Genomic DNA, 24523 nt, shown 5'->3' with positions numbered 1-24523 from the left:
GAATGTACAGCTAAATTAGTTTGCTGTTAAAACTCTATTATGAGAGCCCTCAGCAAAAACTGAATTAAATATATAACAAATTTACCTCTAACACAGGGCCCACACTTTTGTGGCTTCTACTACTTCAGTTGACAGGTCATCTCGATATACTTTTTAAAAAGGTTGGCCTCATAACTTTTCAAAAAGCTTTGTAGCTTTTTCAAATGTGCGTCAGTTGCTATATTGATATATAGCTTTACAGGGCAAGCAACTGAAAAATCACACAACCTTATTTTGATGATTTGCTCTGAATGGTGTCAGCCTGGTTTATGTAGTCTGGACAATAGCTGCTGATGCCAGTTCTCAAACAGGTTTCCAAGTGTTCATTAGTAGGTGTGGACCGATATTTAGACTTAATTATTTTCATGTGGAAAAAGACTATTTCACACAAGTAGGTTGATCCAAAAAATCCTGGCAGTCAAATATTTGGCACATATGTTTGGATATTTTACCTCAGCCAGCAAGTTCTAAAATTGTCCAGCAGAGGCCCTTGACTTCATATGAATGTAAGATTGTAGGGTTAAAATTTCTCCATTAGCTTAATTCACATATGAACGAAACTGTCTTTGCAGTGGTCTTGCCCAAATCGAACCATTTTTGGTTTCTTTGCTCTTGGTTGCACACTTATTTTCACAAACAGTGTAGGTTACAAAAGGAAAAATACAAAAATGCAAACTGGCTACTGATGAATGAAAACTTTCTAGTTTAGCAGTGCTTTAGGCGGGCTGAGGTGTAGCTATGGTAACAAACTGCAAATTAAAGAAACAGTGGCCACATTTCATGTCAATCAAGTTGACCTGTTTAAATGAGGCGCGATCTACCAGCGTGCACTATGCGATCGACTGATCGATCACGATCAACGTATTGGGCACCCGTTCATGGCGTTACTAAGTAAGTGATGTGATTTTGCACACCTGACATGCAAATAAATGACAGATGATAACCTTAAATAAGGGCTGCTATGCTTATAGTAAACAGCAGTCAACTTGTTAACTGTGTGCTTATGTCATTTTATTTAATATTTATATTAAATGTTATGCTAATGCTTTGATAGCTACAAATAGCTTTTAGTCTCTTTAACACTTGTCTACATTGTTTACATTAAATCATCTATATATTCTGAACCATTTCACTACAATAAACCCAAATATCTGCAGTTTAATCCAATTTAAATTGCACTCGATTGTAGAAAGCCAGCAACTATTAATATGGTTGTATGTAGCTTGAGATGTTATTTGTTGTTTCAAACACTCACCAGCCTCTAGTTGTTATTTTTGACAGAAGGACATGGGAGCGTTTCCAGTACAGCTTGACATTTTAAAGAGGTAAAGATTACAAGAGTAGGACAGAAAAAAGTTTACATAACCATTTTATTATTTTACTACAGTACTAAACTGGTTACTATTCTACAAAGAATAGTGTCTAATGTAGTCACATATAATTTTTTTCCACAGTCATGTGTCTTGTGGAGCCAAAATATTTCTTTTTTTTAATCTTTTTTTTTAATGTTGAGAAATGCAGGTGGGTTGTTGTAATTCAATTTTCTTTTCCTATTTTTAATTTCCTATTTTTGATTCTTTGCATTTTAACAGCCCAATTTAAAGTTCTATATTATTATTGCATAATATTACATAAAATATAGCGTTCACATTTTGTAGATTTTCAGTGAACAAATGATGCAAAACAGAAACAATGAACAATTTTGCTCATTAAAATCATCAGCACAGATTACCATCAAATAACAGAAAATGCTACTGCATATGGCAAATTTCTCTCCTCATAATTAAGCCTAAACTTTTAATTAAGCAATTTCTTTATCCAAGAAATTTGCTATTTTATTTTAAGCAACAACAGACCAACATACAATCTGGAAACTGTTATGAAGCACACATTGCACTTTCCCTTGAGTATCAGGAGGAAGATGAATGTTTTGCACTGTCTGACTGGTCTTCCATTTCAGGAGGTCCTGTCCTGTCAGATTCCAGCAGCAAGTCAGATACCAGTGACTTTTCAGCTCTCATTCCTTCACTGAGAGAGAAAGTTTGACCTCCGCCTGAGGCAAACGGAGTCATGCTTTCTAAAGCTAGAGAGGACAAGTACATCTGTTTGCTTAGCCTTTGTTGATAGAATCGTTTACATCTATCTCAGGCTTGACCTGTCAGAACAGTGCCCAACAGTAAAAAAACAAAAGCAGTGTGTTCACACTGCACAAAAAATGCCTCAAACCATGTTGTTAATATACAACACAGATAACTGTTTGTTACTGTGTAAACATTATGACATTTTTAGTTCCAATCTGACCTATTTTCATATGTGGTACTGGTGGCACGGTGGCTAAGTGGGTAGCACTGTTGCCTCACAGCAAGAAGGTCCTGGGTTCGATCCCCAGGTGGGTGGTTCGGGTACTTTCTGTGTGGAGTCTGCATGTTCTCCCCGTGTCTGTGTGGGTTTACTCCGGGAGCTCCGGTTTCCTCCCACAGTCCAAAGACATGCAAGTGAGGTGAATTGGAGATACAAAATTGTCCAAGACTGTGTTCGATATAGCCTTGTGAACTAATAAACCTTGTGTAATGAGTAACTATCGTTCCTGTCAAGAATGTAACCACAGTGTAAAACATGACGTTAAAATCCTAATGAACAAACAAACATATGTGGTACTCATGTCAGATCAGAATTTAAGAGACATAACTCCTGGTCAGTCATATATGCACTATCCACAAAAACATCCTCTCTTTTTAAAGCAGTTCCAAACACCCCACCCCTTTAGTTTAAATGCACACTAAACAGATAACACTGGCACTCAGGTATATGGTAGTCTAACACTGCCAAGGCTCAACACTTGAGTTTAAGTCATGGTGGTGCCACCAGCCTAGCTGACGTTGAACAAGCCATGTTAGGCCATGTTAAGGTGTAATAGGACTGGACGGGGATTTACCTCCCTGCTGCTGCAAGCATGGCTCCTATTGTCTGGGCACAGTGCCAAGACAAGCGGCAGAGAAATATGGAGAAAGTAGGGTGGTCCTCTGTACATGCTTAGGCAGCTGGGAGCTTCACTTGTGTTGGTGTAGACGTGTGCTAGCCTGCGACCCTATTTGCCTTGTGCAGCCGGCAGAGATGGCCATAGTGCACAGCGAAACTGAGAGTGTTAAAATTTTATTCAAATTTTAAAAAATTAATAAGATATAAAATGAGACAGCCTCATTACACAACAACATTACACAACAACTGTGTATGTTCAATGTTAGCTGGGCTGGTTGGCACCACCTTCACTTAAACTCAATATTAAAGCCTTGGCAGTGTTACATCTAGTGCAATATTTAAGTTTAGACACTTTGGCCCCAAATGAATGGCTGTTATAAACAACTACCATATAACATCTATTTACTATCCTATTTTTATTATCAAATTTAATGTACTGATAATTAAAATCTTTAAAGATTCAAGTTTTGCAATTGAATATGAAAATACAGTAAAAATTCACTAAAAAGTCAATTTTATTTTAAATACTACACTGAAACGTATCCAAAGTCTGTACAGTCCCTGTTAAATCTCAGTTCTGTTCCACACATGTGGTTTGATTCAGAAGTACAATCTAAAAATGCTAACCTGAACGTTAAGCAGAACGTGAACTGAGCATAAAAACAGATATTAAGTGCACAGTTAGAATGTACAAAGCTGCAGACAAAGATTTTCTACTGGTTTAAAAGACAATGGCTCCATACACATCATATGACTGTTAACACCTTGTGGGAACTTGTATGGGTAATGAGAGCTGCTGTTAAACAGCATGTTATTTTAGACTCTTCTGTGTTTAGGGTAGGGGTCAGCAAATACCTGCCCTTGGGCAAAATCCAGCCTGTCTAACAAGATTATCCGGACCTGCTATGAAACAAGAAACTTTCCCAAGTTTAAACAAGTTTGAATTGCAAAATTGCATTTTGTTTTAATAAAAACCATCATGGTAGGAAATTTAGCTATTAGATGTCCAGTAATAATAAAATATAGAAACATTTTGCGTACAAAATGTTAAGATTTATGTCATTTTAAACCTAATGAACATAGTTAATGCAAATGCTTTGAGCTACATGAAATCATTTTCACATACTGTTGTGTTCCAAAATGTGTTAAGACAATTAAAAATGCAGCATAACTACAAGCTGAGTGTTACATCAGTTAGCATTTAGGTGGCTATACACCGATCAGGCATAACATTATGACAGGTGCCGTAATGAAGAGATAATCCGTGTTGTTCACTTCACCTGTCAGTGGTCATAATGTTATGCCTTGTCGGTGTATGTCCATATTTAGATAATTGCTGAGTCTAGTCCCACCTCTGCTAGATTACCACTGTTGGGCCTTTAAGGAAGGTCCATAACCCTCAGTTGCTTGGACTGTATTCCTTCACAGTTGTAGATCAATATGGAAAAAGGGCCGGCTAAATGACGTAAATATAAAAATGAGAATAGTCCACCACCCAATCATCATCTGTTCAAGGGGGTATCCTTTCTATTGATAATGGGGTATGAAAGTGCACCCATCAAATTGGGTCATGTTATCTGTACTCTCTTAAGCCATTATACCAATATAAAGGTACAAATAAAGGATTTATAAGACCAACTCTACCACTGCAGTTTATTCTCGTAGAAGTATTATACAACCGGTTACAAGACAAACAATGTAAACCAAGAATGATGCCATGGAAAGAAAGCAAACTCTTTGTAAGATCTGCAGACATGTAACACACCACTCAAGAGGTTCTGTGACAAATACACTGTTGAGTATTGGGTTACATCCCAAAAAGAATGAGTAGCTGTGCCAAAAGTGGCATTACAGCACTATTCTGGTCTGTTTTGGTACAGTGGTAGCCTAGTGGTAAAGCTTTGCGCTATCAATTGAAAGGTTGGGAGTCTGAATCCCAGCTCTGCCATGCAGCCAATGTTGGGTCCTTGAGAATTTCGTTGTACTTCTTCTTCTTCTTCTATTAAAAAATAGGCACTTGTTAGCTGGATGGTTCTGATTGCTAAATGTGTGTTTTGTGTAATTTACCAGTCAATTTTTTTTTTTTGCTGGAACATTCCAAACAAAAACAAAGATACAATTTGCAGTTAAACTGAACTAAAGTAAGAAGCAATGGTTCTGACCTTGGCCACTTTGATGATGTCGGGTATATGGAGATAGGCAGCAACAGGAGGCAACCCCCTGCCTATCAGGTAAGCCTCATCTGCCTTCTGCCTGTGCATCTGGCCAGTGTCCTGCTCAGAGTACACCGCTACTGTCCGGATCCCGAGCTCTGTACAAGCCCTGAACACCCGAATTGCAATCTCTCCTGCAAATAAATTTATAAAATCGCTCATTAGACACTAAACTAGCATATTTGGTTTTTTTTTTCTTTTAATATAAAGTGATTAATACCATTTATTGCTTAGAAATACAAAGATGGCTCACCTCTGTTGGCCACCATGACCTTCTTAATAGGTTTGTACTCCACCGTCTGTGGTGCCATGTGGGCAGAGCGGGACAAACAGCAAGCCCTCCGTACTGCCAAAATACTCAGAGCTGCTCGCATTCCTCCAACCTTCAACAACATCTTCGTACAGAGAGATATCTACACAAAAAGGGGCATAATGAGCACATTAAAATACAGCTTTCGCCATGGCCACCCAAGTTACCTGACCTGCACTCTAGTGAACAGCTTTGGCGAGAGAGGCTAAAAAAGCTTTGAGGATCTAGAGAGCTCCAGATCCAACACCCTTTGTACAGAGGAGTGCTTTCAGATGCCTTGCACTGGATTCTCCAACCTCATCACTTCATTACATGAAAAGACTTTGTGATATGTTGCCAAGGTATTTTAAACATTCAACGCAGTAATATATAGGGTCTAAGGTTATTTCCTTAGTATAAATTAACTTCAGGACGCTTGGGTGGCGCAGTGATAAAACACGCTAGCACACTACCAGCAGGCCGGGCGCCTATATGGATGATTATTGGCTCATCCAAGGGTCATAATGCCAGAGCGGATTCCTCAAGAATGCTGCAATTACAACCTCTGCTGGCTGATTGATGGTTTCTGCACAGAGATGGTGGAAAATGGGGATTGGTGCTTGATTTTCTGTGTGGAACACCCATGAGAACCCACCTTGTGCAAGTTGGCTGCATGTGACGGGATGATAGTCTCGGCCACCTCAATCAGGATTGGAAATGAGCAACAGTAGAGGAAGCAAAATACAATCAAGTAATTGGATATATGACTAGAGGAAAAGCAGAAGTCAGCAACTGTGACTAATATGTTTAAGGATCAACCAATGGTTTACATCTTTTAGTAAGAGTTGCAAGGAAACTCCTTACTAAAACAGAATTTGCAAGGCGTTAATTGGACCACTCCCCAGTAAGGTAGCAGACCCCAAAGACTGGTCATTTAATAAGACTAACATAGAACTTGAATACTTTAAGCGGTATTGTGTATTATGCAGATGCTACAATAGCATACATGCATTAAAGAAAATCCTCATCAGCAACTGGGAATGACTTCTGCAATTATTCCTGTCACCAGTGCCTCTGGAACAGCTGAGGTGTTCCTTATCCAAGATTCAGTTCTCTCACTCTGGTAACTACTGAGTTATCACAAAACCAAACCAGGCAGTTGTCCTAATGGTTGATTTTTTTTTTTGTCTGAATGACCTTTAAAGAATTGAGAAAGTAGCATTGTAGACAGTTGTGGTTCTGGCTGCAGCTTTTGAGGCTGTTACCTCATGTCTGATAAGATAAAGCTTCAGTGAGTTTAACTGGCTTGTGAAAGTCAAGCGGTTGCGTATTAATGTACAGCATACAGAGAAATCCTTATGCCAGTGTTTCTTAAACTGTGGTACCACTGGTATTACTGGACCAACCTCATTGGCTTTACAGGAAAGGAAGAACAGAAACACTTACTGAAAAGGAAAGTCTTTAGTAAAGACTAGAATTTGTCTAAACTGCACCACTATTATGCTGACTGACCAAATCTTACTTTTGTGGATGGCAGGATGGCAGAACATTTACCCACAGGCAAAAATCTAAATGTAAATCGTAGAGAGCTGGAACACTTCAGAAAACCTAAATTATTACTGTAAAAAGCTCCACGTTTACCATGTGTGAAGATCCAATCTGCATCTCAGGCAACCCCAAATGGGAACAACTAGTATAATCCTAGCATAAGAAAAACAACAACTCAAACTTTAGATTATGCCTAGTTCACACTACACGACTTTTGCCCTGATTTTCGCTCGCCGACTGGTCGGCGCTAGATTTGCCGGCTGAGGAGCAACTCTGCGTTTGCTCGGCGATCCAAACTCGGCTCTCAATCGCTATGTGTGAACTACTCAACAACTCGATCCGAGCGGCTCGTCAAGCACTCACTGAAGAGAGATTTCTAGCTTGTCAAATATCTGGATCGGAGTTGCCCAACTGGCAATGAGTGCGGTGTTGAACAGCCAGTGAGAACGCAAGATACGGTGTGAGGGGAAACGCAGGGGAGCAGTTGTAAAAAGGTGGGACATGGGCATAATATAGTTTATATCAGAATACATCAGTACACACACAGGTTTTATACAGTATTTCTGACCTTTTCGTTCTCTACAAAACACCAACGTTGCATAGAACAATCCATACTTGTTGATGTGCATTTTTGGACGTGGTATCATTAAACCCCTAGTCACTTCTCGCGTTTGTTTTCGTGACAAAACGTAGTTTGGGAGACCAGAGAAGCTCGCCTGCGATTCCAGTTGGTGATAGACCCTATTGCCGATCAGTCGTGTAGTGTGAAAGTCACACCGACTTGAAAGACTCCCGATTACAAGAGATCCAATCGTGTAGTGTGAACTGTACAGCGACCTGACGACTTGGAAAGTCGTGTAGTGTGAACTTGGCATTAATTCAGGTCAAGGCTCTGTACAGGGCACCCAAGTTCTTTTAAATCAAACTCAAAAAACTATGTCTTTACAGACAGAACAGGGACACAGTCATGTGGGAGTATGAAGAGGCCTTTGCTAAACTGTTCCACAAAGTTAGAAGCAAGTCATTTGGTCAATGAGTGTGGCTAAAACATTAGAACTCAACGATAAGGAGTGGCCACATACTTTTGGCCATACAGTGTAGGTTACTAACACTGTACAGTCACACCAGGTTTTTCTGGTATTGCCACATCTTCCTTAATTCCACATACAAAAGTTAAAGTAATTGAAAGCAGATCTGTACCCCCCCCCCCCCCCCCCCCAACACACACACACACACACACACACACACACACACACACACATCAGTGCTCATGCTGGCACTGTGACTGAAGAACAACTAGACACCACTGTGCTGCAGTTACTAGATAATACAGCACAGACCTACAAAAAGGGAACAGAGCAGCCAGGGCAACAAAAGCACACCTGAATAAGCATTGGCTGTCAACCACCACAGCAAGAAAAGAGAGGATAAAGAGAGAATGAATGCACCATGCTGCCACTGTTAGAAGGCCTAATAGTTACCAAAAGGTAGTCTTGCTGTTAAGTACTGATTATTGCAAGAAACCTATGCAATACTACAAATAAAGTATAATCATGTAATGATGTCACAGAAAAAAATCACTTCTAACTCTAGATTAATGTCCATGATTCTGAAACTGATGTCTGTGTGTTTTGGCTGTTATATTAGAACCAGTATCATATTTACATTTACATTTTCAGCATTAAGCAGACGCTTTTATCCAAAGCGACTTACACAATGAGTGGAACACGATGAGCAATTGAGGGTTAAGGGCCTTGCTCAGAGTTTCTTACATTTACTTTGACTTTTATTTGATTGCAGACGGGTACTGGACTGGCCTGCCTGCAGTCCTGACCTGTCCCCAACAGAGAATTTTGAAAGGAAAAATGCGACAACGACGACCCGGTACTGTTGCACATCTTAAGACGTGTTTGCAGGAAGAATGAGACAAAATAAAAGCTGAAACACTAAATCACTTGGTATCCTCGGTGCCAAAACGCCTTTTAAGTGTGGTGAACAGGAATAGCAACATTACAAAGTGGTAAATGCTTTACTGTCCCAACTTTTTTTTAAATGTGTTGCAGGTCTGAAATGCAGGAATGGATGTTTATTAATAAATGAAATTAAGTTGACCAGACAAAACATGAAATATCTCAGGTTCATCCTGTCTGCAATCAAATAAAAGTCAAAGTAAATGTAAGGAACACTGCATTTTTATTTTATTTGCATTTTCCATACTGTCCCAACTTTTTCTGATTTGGGGTTGTACATTGTACACCGACCAAGCATAAACATTATGACAGGTGACACTGACAGGTGAAGTGAATAACACTGATTGTCTCTTCATCACGGCACCTGTTAGTGGGTGGGATATATTAGGCAGCAAATGAACATTTTATCCTCAAAGTTGATGTTTTAGAAGCAGGAAAAATGGGTTCAGCGAGTTTGACAAGGGCCAAATTGTGATGGCTAAGACGACTGGGTCAGAGCATCTCCAAAACTGCAGTTCTTATGAGGTGTTCCCCTTCTGCAGTGGTCAGTATCTATCAAAAGTGGTCAAAGGAAGGAACAGTGGTAAACCGGTGACAGGGTCAAGGCTCATTGACGCACATGGGGAGCGAAGGCTGGCCCGTGTGGTCCGATCCAACAGACGAGCTACTGTAGCCCAAATTGCTGAAGAAGTTAATGCTGGTTCTGATAGAAAGGTGTCAGAATACACAGTGCATCGCAGTTGGATGTGTATGGTGCAGCAAAAGAGGGACCAACACAATATTAGGAAGGTGGTCATAATGTTATACCTGATCGGTGTATGTTAGAACTGAATTACAGATTGCAGAACACACATGCAAGCTCAAGGTCAGTCTGCTCACTTATTATATACACTAGCTGATTTAGGCAATATGTACAGAGTGCGGACAAAGGCTAATTAAAACACCATTTTGGAAAGGAACAAACTTCACTAATCAGACTGCACTGTGCTTATGTGTAAAGTGCTAGCTTTGGTCATGCCTAATTTCTGGCCAAACACCAAATATAAAATACACTATCATGAGCTTATTGGACAACCTATTCTAAAATCTTGGGTATTAATATGGACTTGGTCCCCTATTTAGCAGAAAGTCTCCACTCTATTGGCACAGCTGTACAAGGACTTGCTTTGTACACAGAGCACAGAGTCATGCTGATACTGGAAAGGACAACATACTTTTGATTATACAGTGTACAGTGTATACAACTTTACAATAGAAAGAGTAAACATTGCTGAAATTTGGGCTTCAAGGCCTAAGAGCATCATGAAATAAAAGAATGTGTTCCTGTTTAGGATGTGCATGATTCATCTGTAATAAACATTGCTTTCTTTTTTGGTCAAAATATGCAATGGCTTTTACTCACCTGTAGACAAAACTAAATGAATTAACCAGTACCTTATCTGCATTTCTTTATTTGCTGACCCTTCTTATGTAATGCTAGTAGATTTAACAATTAAACAGGTCCAAATATATAGACTAGTGTCATAGTGCCTGCAGAGAAATATACTGTATATACTATACAAAATTCATTATTGTGTAAATCACAATAATGTGTCAAGACATTTGAAGCCATGAAAACAATCACTGAATTAAATGAGCTAGCCAACAAATTCTATAAACCTACAGGTCATAAGCCTTACAGAACTGGAATTCAGGGCAACACCAGAATTCAGAATCCTTTTGTATCAAAGATCAACAAAAAAACGAATATGGTTTAATAAGCCAGATTTCACCATATTTCATACTTCTGGGACTAAGCCAAAAGATGCATGTACACAACATCTACTGCAAACTGTTCAGTACAGTGGGAGATATCATTTAATCCAATAATTGCTTTGTATGGCTGTGTAATGTTACAGGGCCAGGTGGATTTTATGGCAAACAAACTTGCCTTAAAGTTTTTTAGTTCATAAATACAACTAAAATTATGAGTGGCTTGAAGACCACCAGGATGAAGTCAAGTGTCTTTTACAGCCTTTCCAAACTGTGGATTTAAAAACCACCACACATTCATAGAAGACTGAAAATGAGAGAAAAAAAATGTTCCAGCAACACAAACCTTGTACACATTAATATAAAAAAAAGCATTCATACAAAACAGCAGACAACCAGGTTATATATATATATATAAACCTGTGTGAACCAGTAAACCAGCTTAACAATGATACATTTCACCTACTTTTTTAGGTTTGGCTTTATTCCTAGACTCTTTGTCTGACCGGGGCAATTACAATCACGTGAGCACATTGAAAGGAATCGGATTTTGTTCTTTCTGTTGGGTCTCTGTGAATGACCGAATTCTCAATTCTGTTCCCTCGATTAAGGATCACATTCCTCGGTGCACAAACAATTCCTGTACTGTTGCCCCAACATGCAGAAAGGGCTGGGTTGAATGCAAAATGAAGGGAAATTAAGTGTAAAACTGGACAGTTCGACTCTAAACACTGAGACCAAGTTAAGAATGTTTAGCTGATTGAGATGTTTTTTACTGCATTCCACCTGTTTAATATGGCCCAATAAAGCCTGTTGTAAGCATGTGAGCTTTATAAACAATATATTTCCAATGGAAAGGTTTCCTTAGCAACCTTCATAAATCCACTATTAATTTGATACAAGCTTATTTACAGCTATCATTGCATCTAATATCCCTACAGTTAATATTTATTTTAAAAGGAGAGGCCTCTTTTACAGTGACTGACAGGCACAGAAGTCACACCTTATTGTCTGGGACTGAAAAGGGGATATGGTTATGCAGGTTGCTGTACCTGGAAGGCCTTAGCAATGCACATAGAATTCTTTTATGTATGACCAGTTCAGATTTCCATTTCTTTACAGACACATCGGCTGAATGCCAATGTCCAGCAAGCGACATGATCACGATGGTATATAGTTCATAAATACAATATACAATTAATGTATATATGTATATAATTCAATTTTTGTGCCTACTGTTTCCTGGTAAAACCGGACCCATCACAACCCTGACCAGGATAAAGCAGTTGATGAAAATGAACTGGCTGAACTGGTAGATTGTGAACACATTTGTTGATTTTCTGTCCTGGATTTTACCTTTCAATACACTCTACACGTTGGTGGTCACGACTCTACATAGGGTCACTTATGATGCAAATGGGGTCAATGGACCAGGAGTTCCAAAATATTTTTTTGTGTCAGCTGAACCCCTTTAATCTAAATGCTCTTGGGATGATAAAAAAAGACTAAAATTATATATTTTTTTAAATGGTAATGTTTTATAATGTTTTTTTTTACATTACCAACAACAAATCTGTATAGACTAAATTTCTAAAGTTCTAAAGATTATGTTTTTAACAATGATTAACTAATCAAAAGTAAGAATGCTATCGGTCATGTTATCTCCCTGTAATCTCTAAGAGTTCCTGAAATCATGGTTGGGAAACCCTGAGGTATATAAATAAAACAAACTTATAATAATATAATTAAACTATTTTTTACAATTATAAGGTTCTCAATATATAATGTCATTTTAAGTTCAGGCCATTAACTTGATTTGAACCTTCTATTAAAATAAGCTACAAGGCTTAATAGTACCACAACATTACATGTGATGTTAGGTAGGGGGGTTTCACTGGGTGTCACATAAATCCTGACCCTCTAAAATAGGGGTCACTAGCTAAAGAAAAGTATGAAACCCCTACGGGGTACTATGGGGTGGTATTAGATACTCATCCTCTCGGGCAGTATAGGCGATGTATAGCGTTACCAGTGAAGGACCTGCATTTGTAAAAGATTACATTTCCCAGAGAGCATTGCTGGTGGGAGCAGGAGTGAACAAACGCTTAGTGAGTAATCTCAAACATTTAGAGTTTAGAGTAAGATACTGGTTTAATTTATGTATACTTTCTATTAATTTTCAATACCTTTGCAGCATGTTTTCCCAAAGTAACGTGCTGTAGCTTTAAGAGGACATTTATTTACATGAAGAGGAAAGATTAACACCCACTGTATGGATTACTGTTAGGGGTTGGACAATGAAACTGAAACACCTGGTTTTAGACCACAATAATTTATTAGTATGGTGTAGGGCCTCCTTTTGCGGCCAACACAGCGTCAATTCGTCTTGGAAATGACATATACAAGTCCTGCACAGTGGTCAGAGGGATTTTAAGCCATTCTTCTTGCAGGATAGTGGCCAGGTCACTACGTGATGCTGGTGGAGGAAAACGTTTCCTGACTCGCTTCTCCAAAACACCCCAATAATATTTAGATCTGGTGACTGTGCAGGCCATGGGAGATGTTCAACTTCACTTTCATGTTCATCAAACCAATCTTTCACCAGTCTTGCTGTGTGTATTGGTGCATTGTCATCCTGATACACGGCACCGCCTTCAGGATACAATGTTTGAACCATTGGATGCATATGGTCCTCCAGAATGGTTCGGTAGTCCTTGGCAGTGACGCGCCCATCTAGCACAAGTATTGGGCCAAGGGAATGCCATGATATGGCAGCCCAAACCATCACTGATCCACCCCCATGCTTCACTCTGGGCATGCAACAGTCTGGGTGGTACGCTTCTTTGGGGCTTCTCCACACCGTAACTCTCCCGGATGTGGGGAAAACAGTAAAGGTGGACTCATCAGAGAACAATACATGTTTCACATTGTCCACAGCCCAAGATTTGCGCTCCTTGCACCATTGAAACCGACGTTTGGCATTGGCACGAGTGACCAAAGGTTTGGCTATAGCAGCCCGGCCGTGTATATTGACCCTGTGGAGCTCCCGACGGACAGTTCTGGTGGAAACAGGAGAGTTGAGGTGCACATTTAATTCTGCCGTGATTTGGGCAGCCGTGGTTTTATGTTTTTTTGATACAATCCGGGTTAGCACCCGAACATCCCTTTCAGACAGCTTCCTCTTGCGTCCACAGTTAATCCTGTTGGATGTGGTTTGTCCTTCTTGGTGGTATGCTGACATTACCCTGGATACCGTGGCTCGATACATCACAAAGACTTGCTGTCTTGGTCACAGATGCGCCAGCAAGACGTGCACCAACAATTTGTCCTCTTTTGAACTCTGGTATGTCACCCATAATGTTGTGTGCATTGCAATATTTTGAGCAAAACTGTGCTCTTACCCTGCTAATTGAACCTTCACACTCTGCTCTTACTGGTGCAATGTGCAATTAATGAAGATTGGCCACCAGACTGGTCCAATTTAGCCATGAAACCTCCCACACTAAAATGACAGGTGTTTCAGTTTCATTGTCCAACCCCTGTATATTTTATATATTATGAATATTTTATAAACTTTATATTTTTATTTGTATGCGATATACTCAACCTATATGCAAGATATTAACTCTGTAGAATAAGACAATTAGTCCAGCTGTCACCACACTGACAAAACAAAACTACTTTATTCACTGATCAGCCATAACATTAAAACCACCTCCTTGTTTCTAAACTCACTGTCCATTTTATCAGCTCCACTTACCATATAGAAGCACTTTGAAGTTCTACAATTACTGACTGTAGTCCATCTGTTCCTCTACATACTTTTTTTAGCCTGCTTTCACCCTGTTCTTCAATGGTCAGGACCCACACAGGACCACCACAGAGCAGGTATTATTTAGGTGGTGGATGATTCTCAGCACTGCAGTGACACTGACATGGTGGTGGTGTGTCTGTTGTGCTGGAATGAGTGGATCAGAAACAGCAGCGCTGCTGGAGTTTGTAAATACCGTGTCCACTCAGTGTCCACTCTATTAGACAAGCCTACCTAGTTGGTCCACCTAGTACATGTAAAGTCAGAGACGATCGCTCATCTATTGCTGCTGTTTGAGTTGGTCATCTTCTAGACCTTCATCAGTGGTCACAGGACGCTGCCCATGGGGTGCTGTTGGCTGGATATATTTTTGGTTGGTGGACTATTCTCAGTCCAGCAGGGACAGCGAGGTGTTTAAAAACTCTATCAGTGCTGCCGTGTCCCAATTTTTATCCCTCAGTCTAGTCATGTCCAATTACCCTGATTACGCATCCTCTATACTGATTCGACCCTTCACCGCTGATTGAGGACGCCTCTCAACTGACATACGCCCCCTCCGGTACACACAGTCAGTACAGACTGCATTTTTCACCTGCACGAGTCGAGTTCATACACTTGACGGGCACTGTGTACGGAGGGCCACACCCCCATCAGCCAGCCAGCAGGGGCCACAGTCGCACCAGTTATGAGGACCTATGATCCGACTTTCTAACCCTCTAACCCTGAACAACAGCCAATCGTTGTTCATGCAGCCGCACAGCCCAGTCGGAAAGGCAGAGCTGAGATTCGATACGATGTATTCGAAACACCAACTCTGGTGAGCTAGCGTACTTTACCGCTGCGCCACCTGAGCGGCTAGTGCTGCCGTGTCTTATCCACTCATACCAGCACAACACACACTAACACACTAACACACCACCACCATGTCAGTGTCACTGCAGTGCTGAGAATGACCCACCACCACCAAATAACACCTGCTCTGTAGTGGTCCAGGGAGAGTCCTGACCATTGAAGAACAGCATGAAAGGGGGCTAACGAAGCATGCAGAGAAACAGATGGACTACAGTCAGTAACTGTAGAACTACAAAGTGCTTCTATATGGTAAGTGGAGCTGATAAAATGGACAGTGTGTGTAGAAACAAGGAGGGGGTTTTAATGTTATGGCTGATCGGTGTATGTGTGACCATTGGTGTGGCTCAGTGGGTAGCACTGTCACCTCACAGCAAAAAGGTCCTGGGTTCGATCCCCAGGTGGGGCGGTCCGGGTCCCTCCCCCCCATGTCTGCGTGGGTTTCCACCGGGAGCTCCGGTTTCCTCCCACAGTCCAAACACATGCAAGTGAGGTGAATTGAGGATTGAAAATTGTTCATGACTGTGTTTGACATTAAACTTGTGAGCTGATGGATCTTGTGTAATGAGTAACTACAGTTTCTGTCATAATGGTAACCAAAGTGTGTAAAAAAAAAAAGTGTGTATGACGTTAGAATCCTAAAAAATAAATACATAAATAAAGAATCTGGACAGGAGTAATGTGTAAGACATATTTAAATGAGTGTGCAGGTTCTTTAATGATGCATCACACAAGTAACCATGGATAAGTTAATCAAGCAATTCAGTTACATCGCAAGCATGACTAACCAGCTCCTTTACAACATAATACCAAATGAAAACTCATCATGATACTGACACTTCTTTGTGGGTGCAATAATTATAACACACTTTAAAGCACTTAACAATAATAAATACTATTATTATAAATAATTGAAACTTACCTTTCTTACTCGAAAGAAACAAACTGAGTGCCTGCAGTCTCAAACAGACTTGTGTAGACCAGATCTGAGCGTAACTTTTAGTGAATATGAAGTCTACGTACACTAAACTGCTACAATGTAACCTGTATACTGTATCATACACGTAAACACACACTAGTAGTGTGTGAATATTTACTACTGAACTAAAGCACTGACGGATCAAGTGAACTGTCTCTGTTTTTAATAAGAGCCTTTTAATAGGCTCCAAGGAAAATGACAAGGATTTAATTAATAGAAGCCGTACAGGCGACTGGTTTGCTGGTTAGTTTACAACGCACGGTTTTCTAACATGCAACCCTGTAACACTACTTTTCATGAATTAGGCTAGAGGGCCACCAGTCTGTATGCCGCTCTTCTATTGGTTACACAGCACCCGGAATTTAACCGCTGTAGCCACGTCTAATACCACACCAAGTCCACTATGTAGTCCACTACTTTTGCAAAATTGTGCAATCATATAAATAAAGTATGTAACTCGAGTTGAAATTTGAAGAACTGTTATGATTAGTTCTTTTATCATTGTTCTGATATAACAAGTGTAGTTCACCGAGCGCTGTTAATACGTTTTACACTTTGTACGGAATACAATCTAATAGTCACTATTTGAAACACAGCCTTCAATACACTTGACACAGGCTGCGTTCAGGCTTGCGCCCTGCTGTTCGACTTACCTGCTGTCGCTCAGGAAGCGCGATCTGTGATTGGACAGTGTGGTCCATGTCTTGCAGCGTGTGGGCGGGACAAACATGAACTTAGAGGCCCAGATGCATGCGCATTTAATGATTTTTATAAAACAAGGTTATAAAATGAGGTGTGTTTAATCTGCCAAAATAACACATTTCACTATAAATCGTCTTTGTGCGAACACTTTAGATAGTGTAATATTTAATCAAGTTGGAATGAGTGAGGTATTATCAGGTTCAATAAACATATTTTGTTTATTAGAATTTTAACTTCATGTTTTACACTTTAATTACATTCATGACAGGAACGGTAGTTACTCAATACACAAGGTTCATCAGTTCACAAGGTTATATCGAACACAGTCTTGGACAATTTAATATCTCCAATTCACCTCACTTGCACATCTATGGACTGTGGGAGGAAACCGGAGCACCCGGAGGAAACCCACACAGACACGGGGAGAACATGCAAACTCCACACAGAAAGGACCCGGACCGCCCCACCTGGGGATCGAACCCAGGACCTTCCTGCTGTGAGGCGACAGTGCTACCCACTTAGCCACCGTGCCACCAAATAAACATATAAGCTCAGGTCAATATGCACAGAATAGAATGCCTTTATTTGTCATATGTACATATACAGACGTACAGTACAACGACATTCTTTCTTCGCATATACCAGTTTGTTTGGATGCTTCAGTCAAAGCACAGGGTCAGCCATCATACGGCCCCCCAGAGCAGAGAGGGTTGAGGGCCTTGCTCAAGGGCCCATCAGTGGCTGCAGGGCTGGGATTCGAACGCTCAACCTTTTAGTTGATAGCCCAAAGCTCTACCCACTAGGCTACTTCCGTCCTGTGGCTGTTTCAAAATGCATATGGTACATTGCATGCGTTGATAATTACAGTGCAGTGTGGTCACCTTGCTAAAACTCAAAAATAATTATCATAGATCTGCTTTAAACTGGGTGTGGACATGAATCAGAATCAGATATAATATAAAAGTATAATACTTACTCTACAATATAGTAATACAGTACTTATCAAATGTAATACTATTCCTTCTATGTAGTAGAAGTTAAAATGATTATGATAGACAAACATATAGGTCAAGGCATAAATACATGCTTTAATAATGACTATACATTACTGTGATTACCTTTCAAAAACCCAAAATTTCCACCATATATTTGCTACAACCTTTTTATAGACACTTATTAGATATTGTAGTGTAGAATCAAGTTGGAATGAATAAAGTGAAGTTAGAGTCTTAAGACTGAAATGTAAAATTTTGCAACTCATTGAAACGCAAAATCTTAACTGCACCATAAGAACTTTTTAAAAGATTGTGGAAACCATTTTTAGACAAGTGAAATATATACATACATATACATATTATACACACACACACAAAGTGACTTTTTTGAATTAAAACACCAGAGCCTTAATATAGAAACACAATTCCCAGAAGTTTATTTAGCAAGAATAACAATTCTGCAATGGAATGCATAACTCAAATGTTCCCTAGATGACAATGAGAGCGCGGAAAAAAAAAAAACACGATTGTATTAAACAGATAATTAACTTAGTCTTGGCCTAAAACTAATTCTAAGTTCTATCCTGAAACGTTAGTCCAAGCTTAAGTTTATTATCTGAAAAAAAACAATCAGTTATAATTACATAAAAAAATACATTCATAACCGTAGAAAAGACAGATTGTCAGTATAGAGGATGCATCGTCATAAGCTTGTACATTACACTTCCTGCAGGCTGTCCATTAGTCAACCAACAGAAAATGTAGGTTTGACTGCACTATCAGACATCAAGTAGGTGCTACACAGTAAACATCTAATGAAAACTTTTTTTGACAAGACCAGATTGTAGAGCAAAAAGCTATGCAATCCTGCCTTTAAACGTGATTAACGTTCCATTATTTCTCTTAGACACTCTTATTTCTAGATCAACAGTAAAAGAAATGTATTTTGCATGTAGGACATGTATACACACTGGTAAATATCCTGCAGGAAGAATAATGTACACAGCTTAAATGTGTTTATTCCCAACCCAGAAATGGTCCACTGAACAAGCTACATGACATGGATAGCTTGGACACAATGCAGCATAAAAATCTAAGATCATATGTTCACATCAGTTATTTTACATCTTCAGTACGAAACTTCACACAAGTTCGCAACCGCTCAAACGACTAAATTCAGCCTATAGAAAATGTGATATGAAATCCACAAGAGTCGAATAAGAGTTATTCAAGCTTTACAGCCTAGAACAGCTCACGGGATTTATTTGGGTAAATAGGGCTTAAGAACTTTGGAAATGGGCTTGTTTAGGACTCAAACCTTAGTGTTTCCCTTCTTGTACAAACATGCAAAAATAGTACAATTCCCTGCAAATATTGCTCCCATCTTCAGAACTCTCCTACATAAATCTTAATTTCCTTATAGTCTGCAGAGTCACTACAAATGCATAACTACACAACTACAACTGATACAATAACTCATACGTTTTGGACCATTAATCAATAAAAGCCCCTGATTTCAATGAACAGTAGTTCACCATACAGTTCTAAGACCACTGAGCAGAGGTTGCATGAAAAACATGCAGGATTAAAGGAGAGCGAGCAAGTAAGAAATCAAGGCAAGCGAAGAAGCACAGAAACATGCCAAAACAAATAAAGCATGCATTGCTTTTTGCCATTATATGTCATATAAATATTGATACGTGTATTACATTGTTACAAGTTTCTTAGATTATATGTAAACAGTTCTTTGATATTCTTTATTAATGAGGTGAAGACAAGGAATAAGATGGGAAATAAAACAGGAAGAGCAAAGGACAGGTCAACTGAGGGAAAGGGGACAAGAAACTAATGAAAAGCAATAGGACAATGGTTGTGAATGCTTGTTGAAGGTTGACAGTGAGGGTGCTGCCCACTGTTTGGTCTGTTGTAGTCCTTTGGGTTCCAGTTTTACTTTGCAGTCATCATCTGGACAAACTCTGCAAAACATGTTCTTAAAGTTTAATACAGAATCTTTAATCAAATAGCATTATTTAGTGAATGTCACATGTCATTAAAAGCAGCCATGTTCATTTCAGTCTGTAATTGAGTTAACTCAAGTCATTCTTTGTTGTTGCTTAATTTCTGGAAAGGCTTTATAAGCTAAAGAGCAACAACCTGCATAAGGCAATGCTATTATACTAATATATCTTTTTAAGACCACTAGTACTAGTCACTTACCTTAATCAGTAATACATGCAAAGATAAGCATTCAATTCAATTATTTACAACTGTACCTACCTGAAACAAAGGCATCAGCTGGTTTCTTACAAGGGGTGCAAAAACCTAAATGTAGGTCTGTGCCATAACACACAGTAAAATAGATACAACTAAAATAGTTCAATGTGTGCTTTTGCCAAACATGCACTTTTCAGTGTACTATTTGTTTCCACCACATAAAATGCCAAAAAGTGCCCGAACGGCCCTCTGAGCAAAAAAGAAAAAAAAAATCCACAAAGGTTAACAGGCATATATAAATGTTTTATTTTTAATGTAATTAAAAATATTAATTGTATGGAACACTGAGGTGTTCAGAAAACTGTACAGAATATTGTAACTTTACATAATACATATGCCTGTTAACACAATGTCTTACTTTGTGTTTATTAAGTCTTTTAAAGCTATTCATAGATATAGAAAGAAACTATCCAAAATCTTTCAGAATAATGTTTTGTCAAGTATATCATATGGACCCACTATATCCTATGACAACTGACAATCCACAGTGTCACCCAGTGGTAAAAAATTAGACTTCTTAACTTTAAGAACCAATTTTACTTACATTACTAATTTCTTCTGTCCCTAGTGTTGATGAACCTCAAGGTAACATGTCAACAGCTGTGCATCTGATTAAAATTAATTCAAAAAGCCCATCTACAAAAAGGCCTAGTCCAAATGACAATTATTCTTGGTAAAAACAGGCAAAAAATATTTTTTTATTTTTGTCCAGTTAACTTGCTTAATCTCACACTAAAATCTCAAGTCTAACTCAGTCATCATCATGCATTAATTATTTGCACCCCTGGAAAATTAAATGTCAAGCTTGTACTGATATATAAATTACATTTATAAAGTTAATAGAGCACTTAGGAAACCATTTGATTATTATCTAATTATTTACTCGTCTATAACAACTAAATAAACTGTTGAGTGAGCTGAAGAAAAGAATAATGTACAAATAGTGGCACTATATATAACTAGGTGGCCCAGCAGTGCCATCTAATTTTAGAAATGACTGGCTAGGTCTAGGGGAGCATTGCACCCACTGATTCTAAGTAACCTGGACCCACAGTGACTCGGACCAGGATGATCAATGACAATGAAATAGAAATATATAGAAAAAGACTCACTGCTGCAATGTTAGCAAAGGAATATTGTGCCAAGCTTATAAAAAATAAAAAAGAAGCTGCACGCCTTCTAAACACCTACCTTCATAGTTGACCTGACCATCCCCATCAATATCAGCCTCTCTGATCATCTCATCCACTTCCTCATCAGTCAGTTTTTCTCCCAGGTTAGTCATGACATGACGCAGCTCTGCAGCACTGATGTATCCGTTCCCATCCTGTACAAAGTTAAATGTCAGTCCTCAGCCAGATACATTTAATATTAAGTGAACCTAATTGCATGAGACTAAATTTTACACAGTGAAATTGAGAACCCAAGTTATAACCTTATCAAAAACTCTGAAGGCTTCTCTGATTTCCTCCTCACTGTCTGTGTCCTTCATCTTTCTCGCCATCATGGTAAGAAACTCGGGGAAATCAATTGTTCCATTACCTTTGGTTTAATTAGAAAGAAAACAAGTCTTGATCAATCTTGGTACATTACCAAGTTCAAGTAAAAGCATCCAAAAATGTGCAGGCAGGTTTTTTTTCTCACCATCAGCATCAACTTCATTGATCATGTCCTGTAGCTCAGCTTCTGTTGGGTTCTGTCCCAGAGAGCGCATTACTGTCCCCAACTCTTTGGTAGTGATGGTGCCATCACCATCTTTATCAAATAATGAGAATGCCTCCTTGAATTCTACGAAAATTAAAACATTGTTAATTAGTGGCAAATGTTTTTTTTCTCCATAAGATGTCTGATAAGTGTTGGTTTTAAATGTTTATTTACCAGCAATCTGTTCCTCAGTCAGTTGATCAGCCTGTCAGAACAAATCATAATTTCAGAAATCACATTTTTCACTTTAAGCTATTATAAATGTTCTTATTCAAACAGTTATTCTACTGTGATGTACCAGTTACGTGCTAAAGTCATGGCACTCAACCTTATCAGTTGTTCCACAAAGAGCAGTCTTGACACACACAAGCATTAACATATAAAACATTAGACATGCCAAACATATGACCACAGGTATTACAGGCTGCAAAAGCCTGTGGGGGCCTAAAGTCCTAAATTAAGTGAAATTTGATGTTAACTGATTAACTGACACTTTATGCAGCATGACTTTGACATGATAAAATATGGTTCTGAATAAAAGGACACCATCACACCTTTGACACTCTACATTAACTGCCTTTAGAGATTAGTCTTCAAGTGTGAAAGTCACAGTTAAATTATTATAGTAAGATATTGACTATAGAAAATGGGAAAGGGACATTTCAATTATGTTTGATCTTAGTTGGTGGGACAGGTCAACATTTTACTAAACAGAGATTTGACAAGGTAAGGCTTTTAAACGCCTGTAAAGTGGGTAAATGTAATGTAATCCCAAGCCCTATGTTTAAGTTAACGTTTATATTGATTCAAAGCCAGTATACTTATTTTTAAGTGTGTAATTACAGTAATGTAATACAATACGTTATATAACGTAATACAATATTGCAATTGTGTGGGACAATTAATTGTCACTTAATATGCCATAAAGGTAGGAGAACTAAACATGATTAGAAAGATTTCAGGTATCACACACAGACCAAACAGCAGTCTTTGAATTAAATTGTTTCTCCTATAAAGCCTGGGGTGGAGACAGCACTAGACTGATCAGCCAGTCTGATTTTAATATACGTTACCCAAACGATCAAGTAAGATAGCACGTACTAAACAACCTGTGAACCAGTACAGCACCTATAGTGGCTTACTATTGCTTTATACTGTTTAGTACTTAGTGTACTATCTTGGGATGCAGCCAGGCTCCTCGCCATTAGCTTTAGCTGTCAATTCTAACGAAGCCGGCTGACTGATTGTTTTAATAGTCTTGCCATAAACATGCGAATTAATAATATTTAAACATTAAGTTTAACGATGTGATCTTGATAGTGATCTTGCAAATTGCTAGAATTTAAAATAAAAAGCTATACATGTCAACGATAGCAGATTAGCATTCTCTGACGTTTGTTAGCAACCTGGCTAAACGCACTGCAGTATTCGATTCAATTGTTAGCTAACTGCTAACTACTTATTTAAATAAAATACGTTTTTGTCCTGTTTAGGTATAAAATAATACAAACTACTTACCATTTTAATTAATTGATATGAGGACAACGGTAATATTCTATATTCAAATAAATAACTGAGCTAGGTCTCCTAGTAGGTTTCTCCACCCGCACGCTGATTAACTACCCGCAGCTAGATACTTGTATCACTCCGCCTCCGTACGTTGGCCCAAAGCAGAACGTCGCACTCCCTAGCAACCACGCCGTTTCTATGGTATTCGTGCGCCAATCCCAGTAAAATGTAAAACAATTCCTATGTTCGGTATTTTTATAAGAAGCAAATTTTCTACAAATATTTAAGTTTTCTTAAACTGTACTAGCGCAAACTATAAGTGCGCATTATAACAAACTAAGCTTCCTACCATGTTTGAACAGGTCAGTCGGCGGATTTATATATAGACGTTACTGCGTGTCAGCTGACAAAATACGACGAATTGATTGGTTCTCGTCCACCTGCAATGCGTCAGGGAGTCGTTGAAGGGAGGAGGAGAGCCTCATGAGTCTTAAAGAGACATGAGGGAAGATGGCGCACGTTTTGAATAACTGAGGTTAACTGAATAACTGTTAATTTAAAAATGGCCGTGCAGAATTATAATACTTTGCATCTACTCGTATCCATATAGGTCCAATATAAACACACATAGTTTTGAATTGTATGTCACAGTTCCCCAGGCACTCTTTACCCCTTTTATCTATGGATAAATAAGACCATGGAAGAACCACCGCTGACTAGATGTTTGGGTGATTTACCATAATTAGCACATTAATGCTGATAACAGTTAAGTGTTAAATGCTTTGAAATAAGTAAATCAATTGCAGCAGCATTGCTGAGGTTACTAATTACTAACCACACTTTCTCAGTCTCAATTTCATGGAGTGTCCTTGTACCTACTTGGGGCACCTGTACAACAATCTTGGGTATA

At 38.9% G+C, this 24523-nt stretch overlaps 2 protein-coding genes across 2 annotated transcripts in view; both read right to left on the bottom strand.

Annotated features, from left to right (window-relative positions):
* pcxa (pyruvate carboxylase a) overlaps positions 1-16722 on the bottom strand; it is a 221871-nt gene extending 205149 nt beyond the window's left edge. The window contains exons 1-3 of the mRNA XM_063011646.1: positions 16373-16722; positions 5485-5644; positions 5181-5365 (exon numbers count right to left, since the gene is read on the bottom strand). Coding sequence (XP_062867716.1) covers positions 5181-5365; positions 5485-5626 — 327 coding nt within the window. The 5' untranslated portion in view covers positions 5627-5644; positions 16373-16722. The remainder of the gene's footprint in view (positions 1-5180; positions 5366-5484; positions 5645-16372) is intronic.
* Positions 16723-18540: 1818 nt separating this feature from the next.
* calm3b (calmodulin 3b (phosphorylase kinase, delta)) lies at positions 18541-23927 on the bottom strand. Its single transcript, XM_063012118.1, has 6 exons — positions 23623-23927; positions 22279-22309; positions 22045-22188; positions 21836-21942; positions 21592-21727; positions 18541-20102 (listed from the first exon to the last, which is right to left on the bottom strand). Exons 1-6 carry the CDS (start codon positions 23623-23625, stop codon positions 20074-20076), a joined length of 450 nt encoding a protein of 149 aa, XP_062868188.1. The 5' UTR covers positions 23626-23927; the 3' UTR covers positions 18541-20073.
* Positions 23928-24523: the final 596 nt, after the last annotated feature.

This window comes from Trichomycterus rosablanca, chromosome 16 (assembly GCF_030014385.1).
Source record: "Trichomycterus rosablanca isolate fTriRos1 chromosome 16, fTriRos1.hap1, whole genome shotgun sequence".
NCBI classification, from domain to species: Eukaryota; Metazoa; Chordata; class Actinopteri; order Siluriformes; family Trichomycteridae; genus Trichomycterus; species Trichomycterus rosablanca.
Note: the sequence above shows the minus strand (reverse complement) of the source record. Positions and strands in the feature narration are given on the sequence as shown.